We start from the raw sequence: 16040 nt of genomic DNA, 5'->3' as shown, positions 1-16040 counted from the left end.
TATCCCGACTTCCTTCGTTTTGTGTTTTATCGCTCTGAAAATTTTAGATGGTGCTTACAGCTGCTTACAAGAAACTTAAGTTTTACCACTTTTGGGGAAATTTAATTACAGCATCCGATTTTTGTGGCAGTGAGGATTATAAAAGGAGAAGGAATATAAAATACTTGGGCATTTAAACACCAACAAACTGAGTCACACGTTTGTCATTCTAGTTTAAAGCTGTGCCACTTTGGCTTCTGCTACACTGAGAAGATTGCAGTGTAAAAAATAGATTAACAAGAGTATCTCAAAAATGGTATCCCTTTATTACAAGCCATTGTATTTAACGAGTAAAAACCAATTTTTCTTTATTTAAGTCTAATTTAATATTAAAAAAAAGGATTTAAGGGTATAAATAAAGTATCGTGTTCGTAATAAGGATACGTTGAGATCTCAGAAACTATTAGATCTAAAGAGTTGAAATTTTGCATGCAGATTGATAAGATCAATTCAAAGATAAGAAATGCTTGCCCGAAAAGAAAGTAGTAAATTCAGTACAGTTAATTTACTTCTTGTATCCCAACAATTGGTTTTCTTTTCACAGTGCAGTACTGCTTCATTTTGCCATGAGTGCAGCTAAGCCAAAGCGGAAGCAGCCAGCGAGGATGACAACTCGTGACAATGGGAAAGGCGGATGCAAAGGATGGGTGGGCTTGGGAGCGGGCTGGGGATGAGCAGGGGCTGGAGGAAATGGCGTCGAAATAATTCATGTGCAAATGCATTAGTCGCTGACTTGCATGGGCACTTGATTGCTGGAGTACACTCAAAGAAGCCAAGCGAAAGATAAAAAGTTTGCTTAAACGAAGTCGGCATAATGGCCATTTAATGTGTTTCAAGGGGATACAGACTATGGGAACTATTGACTATAGTTATTTAATAATATGATTGGAGAACTTATAGTCACTTATCAAGAAAGCTGGTATGGCACCCATGGGCATCACTAACAGACTGACCAAGAGATCGGCTATGGCCAGGGAAAACAGGAAGTAGTTGGTGACGTTCTGAAGCTTCCGGTCCAAGGCCACAGCCAGGCAGACGAGGATGTTGCCCAAGCCCCTCGCAAAGATGAAGAAGACCACGAACAGGAAAAGCCAATCGTAGCCGTGGGGACTGTAGTCCAGAAAGCTCTTCGTAACCCCGATATCGCTCGACGTGGCTTCGGTGGAGGCGACTGTTGTTGTGGTATGGGCCGTGTAGTTGGCCAGAATCATGTCCAAACTGCTGCTGGTGGCATTCACGATGCCAGAGGTGTCGTTGCCGGCTTCCATTAGCTCGCTCAGGTTGAGGAAGGACCAGAGTCCGTCGTGTTCGTTGCCCAGCTCGATGGGATAGGCCTCCAGTAGGCTGCCGTTCGAGAGGGGCTCCGCCTCCCCCAGGCCATCCAGCTCCCCAAATGGCTCCTGCTGCGGCTGCAAATGACAAAGAAATAGTTCCTGGGTCAGCCCCAGCTCACATTGCAAAACATCCTCTCCCTCCTCGCAGCTCGAACTATCACTAAGTATATCACTGGATGTATCACTGAGTTCCCCGTTGATTGCCAGTCCAAATTGCTCATACGCCTCGTACGGAACTTGCAACAGTCGCGCCCTCAGCCTCAACGTGCAGCTTTCTGACAATGGACCCTCCCCATCGCATCTGTAGAGGGCCGTCTGCTCCGCTTTATCGAAGGCTTGCCGGGCACACTGGAATGTGCTGCTGCTGCCGTTGACGAGGATGTTGCTGGTGGGCAGGATGAGGTTGCTGTTGCTGCTGCTGCTGGTGTTGCTGTCGCAGCCAATAAAAGGCTGCCAGACCTCCGGCCGGGCCGCCTCTTCCAGTCGACAACTGAAGTGTCGCTGTGTGAATGTTGCTGCTGGGACTGCTGCAGTTGCTGTTGCACTTTCCGCTGTGGCTGAAGTTGTTGTCGTTGGTCCATGACTAGAGTAGCTTTGCATCTCCATTTCATTCTAAAGCTGTTTGGCCCCCTCGACGACAACAACAACTCAAAAGAGTAGCTGTTGTTGAGTGCAAAGTAATTGGCTGCAACGAAAAATGGGAAAGGTTGGTTGGTTAGTTGCAACTTATTTATTTCAAGTTTTCAGATTTGACTTTTTGTTTAGCACGCTTTTTTTAGGTCAGTTCTGGGAATCAGCACACTGCTTCTGAATTCTCTATTCATGAGCATGAAAGAACGCTATAGCGTAGAGCAAGCGTAGATTTCCCAATCAATGGTCAGACTTAAACAATTCAAGGCATATGGATGAGTATTGATAATCCTGCGCTGCGCAGGAAGCCCTAGAATCTGCATGGGTAATCCCAACATAATTTTTGAGATCTCAGCGTTGATATGGAACTGGCTAGAAGGATTCGTCGAGGAATCTGACTGTCCGTGTGAACGCTGTGATCTTGCGAAATTTATTATCAGATTCCGATTCAGTTCAAGTTTGTAATTTTAAGATCTCACGCTGTTTATAAACGCCAATCTAATATAATATCTCCATTTCCCCTTTCTAGATCTGCACATGATCAAAGAGCCAGTCTTTAACAAAGCCAAAAGAAAATATTTTCATGTTACACTGTAAACTAAAATAAAATAAATATTTTGAGAAAGTAAGGTATGGCAACTATTCGACAAACCATTTATTAATTTTAAAACCAGACATTTTTTTGCAACGCTTGTCGAAACCACTGTTAGAGCAATTATCGCAATTTCCCATGTGGCCATTTCACGAACAACCTTCATTAGAGAGACCTGAACAAAACGAAGAATAAAGCGACCATATTTTCCAATATGTGTTTGTGTGCTCCTGTCAATAGATGACACCTGAAGAGTTGAGCTCGATGGGATACATCAGATGATGATGATGTTGATGTCGATAGCGCTGATGCCTGTGACGATGGCAGTGTCAACAAGAGCTGGCGACTCGATTTGAATTCGCTTTAAATGGCACGGCCAACAAAGGGTCGCGCGCTCATGGGTCCCCCTTTGACCTTCTGCCAAACATCCGCCCACTTCCCGCTCCAACGGCCTTGAATGCGGCTTTTGTGCTTGTGTCAGTGCCAAATTCAGCCGCCAACCGCGTGCTTCTAAAATGTGGTTTTAATTTTCATTTAGGGCTTGAATGTTTTCCGTTTTGTTGTCACCACTGATAATGGGTTGCGCCACACACACAAATTGATTAAAAATGCTGCAGAACCAACCCTGCAGTTCCACAATTTTGTTAAGCGCCCAATCATCACGAAGCCGACTGCGACGTCGGCAGAGAAGCCAGCGACGCCGGCAGAGCTGAGCGCAACGGCGGCAAAGCGACGCGCTCTCAGTCGGGTCCGCAAAGAGAACGCACAAAAAGTAATTTTGGGCTCTCCCTCTCTCGCCATGTCTCAGACGGAAAAGTGCGTGTGATGGGAAGGAGGCCCAGCAACTAAAATATATAGACTTTTGTGCACCCTTGCCTTTTGAATAATGCAACATTTGTTCGTAAATGATAAAACAACCATTTAAAATAATAGGTTTCTGTTTTCAAATATTTGTATTTCTTAAAAAAATTTATAGGTTTATTAATATTATTTAATAATATGTGAAGTTTTAAGAATAGATTTTTATAAACCGATTTGCATAGTCGGATATGTCTATAAATACCCTGCTTTTATGTGCAAGATGCATAGACCAAACGGGACATGCCTAAAAAACAGAACAACAACGGAATAGCGGAACCGTTGTTGTTGTTGCTTGTTGTTTTTCTGGAAGGCACGCGACTTTTTTCGTCTTTTTCACTTGGGTTTACTTATGTGAAGGAGTTAGAATTGCCCGCAATTAAGGTAGTTAAATAAAATAAACCAGTGGTTTAAAAGTGATACCTATACGATTCCCAGGTAAGTCTGTCGCAGACCAATATTTATTTAATCAGTGAGAGTAAAAACATGTTAAAGTATATTGAAAAAATGGAAAATAGAAGATTCCCAAAAAAACACGTGGCGGAAAAAAAATAGCTGTGAAAAATATTAATTTTTGACGTGAAAAACAACAAACATGCACAAAAACAATAAACAAATGAATGAATCTGTGAAAAAATTTGAAAATCTTATTGAGTGCTAAGTTCCTAGGGACCAAAAATATGAGATGTTTGTGTTTTTAACTTATGATTTTTTGTATTAATAACATTAAAGCACAATTTTTATTTTTGTGTAAGTAAACAAACATGGCTATTTAAATAAAAATCTCAAACATCTCTAATTTTCCGTCCCTGGAAAAAAGGTATTTTTTCCGCATCTGCAAAATAAATAAATGATTTAATAAATAATAAAAAAAATACATAAATAATTTTTTACAACAAAATAAAATAAATCAAGTGACCGAAAACAAAAGTTTGCAAATTTCTTCTCGATATTTTTTTAATTTTCTTATATTTTTAGACAAGGCTGATGGTAAATCTATAAAAAAATGGAAGGCTAAGTCGTTCCATCTTAAGCATATTATCCGAGGAACTTGTTCTGTCCCACAACTTGGAGGGGGGCAAAACAAGAAGATGCTCAGACTACCCAAATTTCGCCCGTGCCTTATTAAGTAAGTTTTTGTTGAGGCTGAAAACTATTGTTTGTAAGTTTAATTTTTAAAAGACTTCTGGGATTTTTACATTGAATGCCAAAGATAACATTTCTTTTATTATAAATAAATCTTACAAATAACGATTACTTTCGGTCACTCGTTTTTATTCTCGTCTTGTTTTATTTTTAAAACTAATTTTTTTCTAATACTAGATGCAATCGCCCTGGTGGATCCCTCGGAGCCTCCCGAAAAGGCGCTGCAGAAGGCAATGCGGTGCGTTAAAAACTTGAGTTGTTGCATCTACACACATCAGCGTGCTTTTACCGTTCCTGACAAAGTCGAAAGACCCAGTCGTAAATGACAGCATTCCAGCACGCGTTCTTTCATTATGAAATGGCATCGAAAAGGTGTTCCGGAAGTGATGAGTCTGTCCATTCTTTTTACACGGGTGCGGGACAAAAAAGAATGCACCCGTTGCATGCTTCTGGAAGCATATATCTGGAATGCACCTGGAAGTAACAAACTAAACACATTCTGGGTGTACTCTTTTTTAATGCACCTGGAAGCAACATACTAAACACATTCTGGGTGTATTATTTTTTAATGCACCTGGAAGCAACATACTAAACTCCTTCTGGGTGTACTCTTTTTTAATGCACCTGTAACATGTACCCAGGAATGCACCTAGAAGCATTCAAAAACGAAATATCTGGAAGTTTTCCCGAGGAATACATAAAACTGGATTTCAATTTCATATTTATTTTCATTTCAATATTCAAAAACGCAACTAATTTTTAATCGGAGTAACTCCCCTTCTGTACGGTGCTTTGGTGCTTCCTTCTTGTTTATGTACTTTTGTCATTTACGCAGTTCAGTCCTTGGTGTGCCCATTTATTTTTTGCGATTCTGAAAAATATAAAGCAAATTGAATATTATATATTTTGAAATATGTGTATATACATTACAAATATACAATATGTTTATATTGTATGTACAATTTACATACAAATAGTTATTATTTTATTTGTTTAATATGTTTTTAGTTTGAATGTTCAGTGTACATGTACTGTGTTATTTTATTGTGTTCATATTGAACTAAATTATCTACACTTTACTTACCTGTGAAAATATTGATGTAAAATTGGTGGCAGAAAGCAACAAACTTTTTCAAAACACGTGGCACGAACTTCACTTTTCAGAACTAAAAATGCAACTGACGAGAAATGCAAGAGACAAGAAAAACCGCTCGCTTCCTTGCATGTTCCCTTTTGTCTTTATTATTTGTTTGTCAAGAGAACAGTTCCGAAAAAAGACGATTGTAAAAAAAATGCGCATCGGCAACCTTCGGGTTTGAGTTTGGTTTTTTCACATTCCCACTAAAATGCACCTGGATGTACTATATTGAAATACACCCAGATGGCACCCAAAAGACTGCCCCCAGCACGCACATTTTGCTGGGTAAATTTGCATGCGTGCTGTTTTGCGTAAAAAAGATACGACCCAGAACTATTTCTTTCGGAATACGTTCCCGAAACGGGTGTTTGGGCATGCTTCTGGATGCATTATTCTGAAACACTTCTAGAAGGCACCGCAATAGAATGCACCCAGCACGCACATTTGCCTTGGAAAATTTGCATGCGTGCTGTTTTGCGTAAAAAAGGTACGACCCAGAACTATGTTTTTTTAAAACACGTTCCGCAACTTACGACTGGGGAGTCGCGAGTTTCTGACTTTACTAATACGAACATTTTGCATAGGTAAGTAAAAAACGTAGAAATATATACATTTTTAAAATTAAAAATACGGCAAAAAAGATTTTATAATAAATAATAACTTTTTGAAACAATCTTTTATTATTAACTTAAATTTTAAAATAATAGCGGAATAAAAATTGTTTGCCCAAATTAATTAATAGGTATTAGATATTATTATTAAAATTCCTTTTTAATTTTCGCTGTCCTAGAAATGGATACTGAAAACAGAATTGATGAAATGGACGACGAAGCCCAGTTAAAAACTTTACTAAAAAGTTTTAACTTGGAGGCAATAACGGAAAATTTAAAATGTGAGTGTTGTATAAGGTGTTTTTATTTAAATATTATAATCTTATTATAGCATGTGGGATTACCTATCGTTCTCTGAAATATATAAATACTGACGACATACGCGATGCTATTTCAAATGTTGGCTTAAGAGCCGAACTCAGAGAAAAACTATTCTTTTGGCGTAAGTCAGAAGTAAGTAAACACCAAATTACATATATAAACATATTTAAAAATATTGACCAATTTCAAGTTTAATATCGATGATAAAACCATTTCTGCGGATTCAAAAGTAAGTGGTTGGTTAAAGGAACAGACGTCGACGGGATCAAGTATTCAGTCTGCTGTGGCGCATTTGGTATGATAATATTTTTATTTTGTTTTTGAATAGTTTGTTTTACATTATTGTCAAACTCCATTTGCATGTTTCAAATTATAATGTATTTATTTCATTATGTTTATTGACAAAGACTAATTAGAAAATATTTGTTTTTTCTAGAATATTTCAAATATTTTGCAACTTTATCCCAAAGCACAAGGGCTTCTCCACTATTATGAAACAAAAAACGTTCTAACAAATGTTCACCGGGAGGATCTAATTTCCGTAATAGTTGAGCACGCCATTGCAACGGAGTTCCAAATAAGAACTTCTGAATTCCCCCTAATTGTAGACCAAATTGTTTCTATTTTTCCAACTGAAAGTGAGGTCAGGGTAAGTGAAACGCCATATAAATTATGCTTTTTAATATGAGAATACATTTTTACCATACCAAATGTATTTCCAGGATTTCTATTTTATCCCTCGCAGTGGCAAAAAAAACCCTGCTGGGAAACTATATGCCAAATATACAAATAACAGAACGAAGCGTATAAAACTGGACAGAATATTGGAAGTTCCTGTTAAGGACCAGACAAAAAGTCAAAAGTGGAACCTGCTAGATTTTGACGAAACTTTGTACTTAGCTGACAAAACAGAATTAATGAGGGAGATCTCAGACTGGAATCTCGTCTTAGAAAAATGGAATAAAACCCATCTTACTCGGCGTAAGGATGTTAAAACTCTGGATGGAGCTGAGTTTTTGAAAGCATGGCCAAAATATGCTGATTCGCGGGCGCCGGAATTGGTAATTTACAATTATAATCAGACTACATTCAGATTTTTATTTTTTTATTATTTTTATTTATTTTTTTGTGCTCTTTTATTGTTTTTTTTTCAGATTCAAATAGATTTTAAACTTTTGTTCCCCGGTAGAGAGGACGCATTATCCGGTAAATGGGAAAATTTTAAGGAAAAAATATCTCTTTACTATGAATCAAATATTCATGGCCCTAGCAGCAAGGACCTGCTAAAGACTTTAACCAAAGCGGAGAATATTTGTAATTTAATATTTTGTTTGAACTCTTTAAAATGAAATCTCTAATTTTCTTTTTTATCTTACTATTTATTTCACAGATTCGACTGATTTTATTTTGACTATTCTGCTACCGTCGGTTTTACCATCGAATACCTGGTTTTCATCAAAAACATCAAGGAGCAGGACAAAATACACATTGTTCGACTCCCAGGAAAGTTTAGTCCTCCGCGTTAACTCTATCGTAGACTATCAGCAAAGAATTGCTGATATAATAAGTAAAAACTATTCAAATTTGGAAACGGTCCAACCTTTTGTGTTCGTAGAAGGCCAGGGTGCAACTTCTTTAAAATCTTTCTTTGTTTACTTTGATAAAACTATTTATAAATTTGATTCATTTATTCAATCCTTAGATATTTGTTTTAAAATATTTAACACGCTGGACTTAAAGTATCCCCCGGCTTCTGAATTATCATGGAATTTTATCCAACAGTATTTTTATAACATATACACCGAATACGATAAAAAATCAGCCAATTTGTCATCCTTGCTAAGTTTCCTAAAAAGTTAAGTTTTAAATATGTATCCTTGTTATAAATGTAACAAAAGCTTTAAAGGTGGCGATTTATTAATTAAGCACTTGCAGCTTTACCACTTAATTAAAAAACCATCACTTGATGATCCCTTACAATGTAAGCTTCCCTCATGTAATCAACTGTTTTCTGCATATTTTAATTTTAGAAAACACATACGAAAACCTCACGACATACCATTTTGTGAAACACCCATTGAAACAGCAGTTGAATCAGTTCCAGAAAAATTAAATTTAAGTTTAAATAGTTTTGATTTTGATTTTTGTTTTGATGAACTTAATGATTCACACATTCAACGTATATTCAATTACTTTAAAGAAAATTCGTTTTTGTTTACCCTTCGTTTGCACGAAAAATCTTTTTTACCACGAAACGAAATAGTTAAAGTTCAAAGCATGGTTGCAGAGCTGATAGCTCCTATAGGCATCGCCCTTTACAAAGCTGGCACAAATGCCGAGGCCTTAAAAAAGATTCAAGAATCGATTATTTCTTTCTGCGCGAACCCTTTTGAAACCATACAATCGGAACATACGTTTTTCAAAACATTGAAAATGAAAAAATTGTTTGAAGACCCTAAGCCGTACACAATATCAAATGTTATTGCTCCTACAAATAAAAAGGGCAGAGCTTCTCTCCTTCCTAATAAAGTAGACATAATTATGATGCCTGTAGTTTTTCAAATAAAGTCATTTTTTGAACTTCCAAATATCTTAAAATTAACTATTCAAAATCAGAAATTTCTAGAGGCATCTAATAATTTTCGTAATTTTGTTAATACAGAGTCTTGGACGAAAAAACTGAAAAACTATAAAGACGATGATATTGTTATACCGTTTTTTTTGTATTTTGACGATTTCCAAACAAATAATCCTATAGGGGCCCATGTATCCTCGATTTGCGGCTGCTACTACTCATTTCCAACGCTGCCTCAGTATTTATTATCCAAACTAGATTTTGTTTTTCCTTTCGCTTACATACCGTCTAATGCTTTTAAGGACATTGAGTACGACATAATATTATACCCTTTATTTCAAACTCTTAAAGAATTGGAAAATGGTGTCAGCATTAAGATTGAAGAGGAAATTAAAACTGTTTATTTTGTCATCGGCCTAATACTGGGCGATAATTTGGGCTTAAACTCACTATTCGGTTTTGTTAAATCTTTTAGAGCTAAGCGGTTCTGCAGGGCATGCAAGCGAACAAACATTGAAACACAATCTGATTTTGAAGAAAAAAATAAATATCTTAGAAATAAAAAATCATACAGCACAGATGTAAAAGTAAATAACTTTTTAGAAACCGGAATAAAAACCGAATGTATATTTAATGAGCTAAAAAACTTTCATGTTATTGACAATTTTTACTTCGATCTTATGCATGACGTACTAGAAGGGATATGTGTGTATGGAATTTGTCAAACTCTAACTGCCTTGATTAAAGATAAAATTTTAAACATTGATTTGATAAACAACCGCAAAAATATGTTTCCATTTGGCGAATTGGATATAAGAAATATTTCACGACCTTTAGATTTAAATAAATTAAGAAAAAATGAACTTAGAATGACCGCCATTGAAAAGCTTTGTTTTGCCAGATTTTTACCGTTAATGATTGCTAATGATATACCTAAAAATAATGATATTTGGATACTGTATACGCTTATGTTAGAAATAATCGATATTTTGTTTCAAAATGTATTCACTACTCATGATTTAAACGTTTTAGAAGGTAAAATTAAATCGCATCATAAGTTATATGTACAACTATATGGTCCTAGTTTAAAACCAAAGCATCATTTCCTCTTACATTACCCTACTGCTATAAAAAAATGTGGTCCAATTAAATATGCATGGGTAATGAGGCTTGAAGCTAAGCATAGATTGTCAAAAACGTATTTAAGTTCAATAACATCACGAAGAAATCAATGCCGATCAGCAGCCATTAAAGAGTCTGTAAAGTTTGCCAATTTTTTAATGAATTTTAAAAACGGAATTCCCCCTATTTTTGATAAATCTTGTTTTAAAAATGTGAATGTTGAAACTATAGAATCTGTGAATCAATCAAATCGATTTTTGTTCAAAACTAAAAATGTTGAATATGCAGAAAACTTTGTATACAAAGGAATAACTTACAAAACAAATTATTGTTTAGCTATTAAGGTTGGTAATACTCTAAGACTGTTTAAAGTACTTTTTTTCGTTAATGAATTGACAACTGTGTATGTAGCCTGTAATGCTATTGAAGTTAAAACATTCTGCAACCATATGCAGGCATATGAATGCGGAAAAATTAAAAATGTATTAGTTCTTAAACCCATTGAAGAGTTTTCAAGCCATCCAATGCACATGTATGATGTAAATGATAAAAAATATGTTGTATACAGATCTCTGTAAAATAAGTATAAGTGTAACTGTATTATTTGTACCTTCCAGCAAGCCGTTATGAAAAATGTATGTTTAAATATAATCAAAAAAAAACAAAAATAAAATTTTTGTACTAATTTTTTTTAGTGTACCAAAAATATTTGAATACCTATCATATTTAATATTACAATTGGCATATTTTAAATAAATATGTCTAGTATTGAATCTTAATACAACTTATATTGAATTTTAATATTTCGGTTATTCATTTAACTATTAAAATTTTAGAATTTAATATGGTTTCTGTTTATATTAAACACGTGTACTATTTAATTTAATTTTTTAAAATTTAAAATCAAATAGTCATTGTATTAAATATAAATATGCATTGTATTTAATTTAAATATGGCTTATATTTAACTTAAATATTTAAAATATTAAAATCTATTCCGAAAATATTTAAATTTAATATGGAAAAAAAGGTTAATATGCGCATATTGAAATTTAATAAAAACCGCAATGGATGAAAATCAAAGCGAAAAATATTTGGGTTGAATATGAAATATTTGGATTTACTACGTTTTTTTATCAGTGTAGGCGAGTCGAATAAATCGGTCGACTATATCATACAGCTGTTATAGGAACGATCGAATAATTGATGGGAAAATAATAGGAAAATACTTGTTGCTTTGTTATTTTGGATCTTATTCTTATTTACTCCGATATATAGCATTTCTTAATATTGAAGAAATATGAATTTAATTAAATAAAAGTCGGATTACTTTGTCATATAGCTGCCTTAGGAAGGATCGGAAGATTAATGTTATAGTATTATAAAAACCGATATATCTCTTTTTCGATAAATCATATTCGCTTGTTAATGGAAATCAAATATTATTGTAATATTTCTGTAATTATTTTTTAGTTCATTAAAAATCGGAAAGGTCTGTACATACATTGCTCCTATAGGAAGGACCTGCAAGGGTATAGAAACTTCGGCTTGCGAAGCTAAGATGTTTACTAAAATTTAGATCGCGGTTCAAAAACGAAATTTCGGTAACATGCTCTAATTGTTCCCCATACTGTTTTTTTTCTCGCCCACACTGATAAAAAAAACGTAGTAAATCCAAATATTTCATATTCAACCCAAATATTTTTCGCTTTGATTTTCATCCATTGCGGTTTTTATTAAATTTAAATATGCGCATATTAACTTTTTTTCCATATTAAATTTAAATATTTTCGGAATAGATTTGAATACTTAAATATTTAAGTTAAATATAAGCCATATTTAAATTAAATACAATGCATATTTCTATTTAATATTATGACTATTTGATTTTAAACTTTTAAAATTTGAATTAAATAGTACACGTGTTTAATATAAATAGAAACCATATTAAATTCTTAAATTTTAATAGTTAAATGAATAACCGAAATATTAAAATTCAATATAAGTCGTATTAAGATTCAATACTAGACATATTTATTCAAAATATGCCAATTATAATATTAAATATGATAAGTATTCAAATATTTTTGGTACACTAAAAAAAAATAGTACACAAATTTTATTTCTGTTTTTTCGATTTTATTTAAACATTTATTCTTCATTACGGCTTGCTGGAAGGTACAAATAATACAGTTACACTTATATTTATTTTACAGAGATCTGTATAAAACATATTTTTTAGCATTTACATCATACATACATACATGTGCATTGGATGGCTTGAAAACTCTTCAATGTTTTTTAAGAACTAATTTTTAATTATTCCACATTCATATGCCTGCAAATGGTTGCATGTTTTAACTTCTATAGCATTACACGCTACATACACAGTTGTCAATTCATAAACGAAAGAAAGTACTTTAAACAATCTTAGAGTATTACCAATCTTAATAGCTAAACACTAATTAGTTTTGTAAGTTATCTGCGAAATAAATAGTAAGATAAAAAAGAAAATTATAGATTTCGTTTTAAAGAGATCAATCAAAATATGAATGGTTAAAGATTTGGACCTGAAAGAAAACAACAAAAGAGCACAAAAAAAATAAATAAAAAGACAAAATCCGAATGTAGTCTGACTAAAATTATAAATTACCAATTCCGGAGCCCGCGAGTCAGCATATTTTGGCCATGCTTTCAAAAGCTCAGCTCCATCGAAAGTTTTCACATCCTTACGCCGAGTATGGGTTTTATTCTCAACAGGAACCTCCAATATTTTATCCAGTTTTATATGCTTCGTTCTGGAATTTGTATATTTGGCATATATGTATGTTGGTTCGAGAATGTATTTGTTTGCCACTGCGAGGAATGATATAGAAAAAATGTATTATTTAATTTAAAACCTCCTTTGCCGTATTCTTACTTTTAAAAATGTATTTATTTCTACGTTTTTTACTTACCTATGACTTTGCCAGGAACGGTAAACGCACGCTGTGTGTGGGTAGATGTGTTGCAGAAAATGTACATTTGTGTGTTCGCTAGGGCACGCTCAACTTTGTTGGCGACCAAGCAACGGTAAGCGCACTGTGTGGTATATGTATGTGTGTGTAGCTGCACTTGATTGTATGTTCATACGTTTCTGAGAACCGAAAATTTAAATCCACTTAATAATTAATACATTCTACGTGCATATGTATGTATGTATATGTATGCGTGTAACGGCGCGCGCTAATTTGTTGTATTCTAGGAAAACGCAGTACGAGTAAAATATTTTTGATAATTTTAATTTAACTTTTATACACACATATGCACATATTAATTTTTAGGCTATTTTCACTTTAAAAAAGATACGACACGTCCTACTTCTTTGGCTGCAATTATGAAATGGCAAGCGTCGTGCCGTGTTGAAAAAGCGGAATCAATTGTACATACATATGTATTTCCGAATACAGTTTAAAGAAAAGACATGCCGCGAAAAATGTACTTTTTGGCATTGAATGTTGCTGCCAACATACACACTTATTTACATATTTAAAGAAACTTCACATGATTTTTTGATAGCGCGATCAAGTTTAGTTTTATATTTGTATGCCACCTTCACTTTTATAAAGACCCGACACGTCCAACTTCTTCGGCTGCAACTCTTCAATAACACGCGTCGTTTAGTGATCAAGAAGAAGAGTCATTGATCAAAGCAAACACGAAAGAATGTGTGTAGGATAGATAAAAAAAAAACCGCCAAAAATTATCTTAGCGCCTTCGTTTTTGTTCTGCCCATTTACATACATAAGTACATACATATGTACATATGTCAATTTACTTTAATGTATATAAATTTGTTTTTAAAAATATATAATGTTTGGCCTGAACAAATGTATGGACATGAATATACAGTTTATGAAATAAATCTTTTTGTTATAGTCAGCTTAAAATATTTATTTTAAATATTATCGTACTTAAAAACGGACATGGCAGAAACTAATATTTAAATATGAAACATATTTAAATGTGATAGTACAAATAAAATACATTTTAATTAATTAATTTGTACGTAAATATAAAAGATATCTTCTTGAGGTGTTTTTATTTGATATAAACATTGAAAAACCCTTTCAAATTGACACTTTGTATATTATTATTACAAACATTTTTATTTTAAATATTAAAAACTTTAAAATAAAATAATTTGAATACTCAAAATTAATATGAAACATTTTTAATTTAAATACGGATTTTTTTAATTCTGAAAATATTAACGATAAATATAATATTTTTAAAAATAAATATAAGCAAATTTAAATTAAATATGCTTTTCTTTGATTTAAATATTTTAGTATTAAACTATGCAATTTAATATGTTTCGTATTTAATACAATGTTTTTTGTATTAAATTTAAATACGAAATATGAAATTTTTGATTCAATATGCGGATATTTAAATGTACTATTCCATTTTTTTATCAGTGCAGCTAATGTCTCTCTCTCTCCATACAGTAAAAGTACTATTTAGATATTTCGAAACATATATACAATTGACAGATTCTAAAAATTTTATTGCTGGTATACAATTTTTTATTAACATTTATTGGTTCCTTCAATACCTATCGTTTTACCCAAAAGAAATTTTCCCACGCTCGCTCGAGCCCCAACAAAAGCTCATAACCCTAAAATTTGTTGTAAGCCCAAAATTTTAAAGATTTGGAAAAAGTCTTATTGATATTTTGTTTTGTATGTCAATATATTTGTTCCAATTAACTATTTAAATGTGACCTTTCATTAACAAGTTAAGACCCAATAATGTAATCGCCACTAGGTGGCGCTCTGCAATTTGAAAAAAAATTGCTTTGCTGGTGGCATATCTCCCTTGCGCTTAGAGTTTAGTAACAGGTATCTGATAGTCCAGGCATTTTTAATTAAAGGAACTAGTGCAGTACAGTGAGTAATAAGTAATAACAGCACTTTCGTAAAGTTACGGGAGATTATAATACTTAAAGAGCCGGTGAAGTAAACGAAAATACTGGTATGGGTACTTTATTTTATGAGTTTACGAATTATGTTTTCTGTTAGAGAGACGTCGAGTAGAATGCAACCTTATGTTCCAGTAAAACCAAATTATTCGACAAGATTTGCAGCCTGGGTTAAGCTTGCCCCGAGATCGCCCCAAAACTGGGCCAACCACATACATGGTGATGGGTAGAGACGCAAGAAGGTCCCTTATGCATATGAAATGCGCTTTGACAGTGCACTTTGCCGACTTAATTTGAGTGGCGACGTGGCTGCAGCAGCAACATTAGGGCGTGTCGATTTGAATGGGGCCGAAAAAAGTGACAAATCGTATGAGTGGAACATAATCTTTAGAATGTTTAAAGCAATATTTTGTTTGGGGAAAAATATCGTAACGCGCTCCAGATATTTAAAAATTTTAACTAGGAAAGTAGGGACCTAAAATGTTGTAACACAAATGTGCTGTCTACTATATTTTTGCCCAAGAAACAATATTTTTCATTCCCGTTTGGGGAGTTTTAGCGCCATTTTAGGCCATACGTTTGTTTGCCAAAATTGCTTGGAATCCTTCAAAGATTACGTTTTTGGCACCCAAATCGAACCACCCTTTTGCACATATATCCCCGTAGCGAAAAGCTTTAATGATGTCGCTGCATTTTGAAGTCGAGGGTTGG

The 16040-nt window shown here is 33.8% G+C and overlaps 2 protein-coding genes across 2 annotated transcripts in view; one reads left to right on the top strand and one right to left on the bottom strand.

The window, feature by feature from the left end:
* Positions 1–319: 319 nt before the first annotated feature.
* Positions 320–16040, bottom strand: part of LOC136116999 (uncharacterized) — a 28615-nt gene continuing 12894 nt past the window's right edge. Inside the window, exon 2 of the mRNA XM_070996888.1 lies at positions 320–2058. Coding sequence (XP_070852989.1) covers positions 909–1979 — 1071 coding nt within the window. The 5' untranslated portion in view covers positions 1980–2058 and the 3' untranslated portion in view covers positions 320–908. The remainder of the gene's footprint in view (positions 2059–16040) is intronic.
* On the top strand, positions 5964–8018 carry LOC139352872 (uncharacterized). Its single transcript, XM_070995509.1, has 6 exons — positions 5964–6629; positions 6680–6801; positions 6860–6964; positions 7106–7318; positions 7392–7730; positions 7824–8018. Exons 1-6 carry the CDS (start codon positions 6530–6532, stop codon positions 8016–8018), a joined length of 1074 nt encoding a protein of 357 aa, XP_070851610.1. The 5' UTR covers positions 5964–6529.

This window comes from Drosophila suzukii, chromosome 3 (genome assembly GCF_043229965.1).
Source record: "Drosophila suzukii chromosome 3, CBGP_Dsuzu_IsoJpt1.0, whole genome shotgun sequence".
Classification (NCBI taxonomy): Eukaryota; Metazoa; Arthropoda; class Insecta; order Diptera; family Drosophilidae; genus Drosophila; species Drosophila suzukii.
Note: the sequence above shows the minus strand (reverse complement) of the source record. Positions and strands in the feature narration are given on the sequence as shown.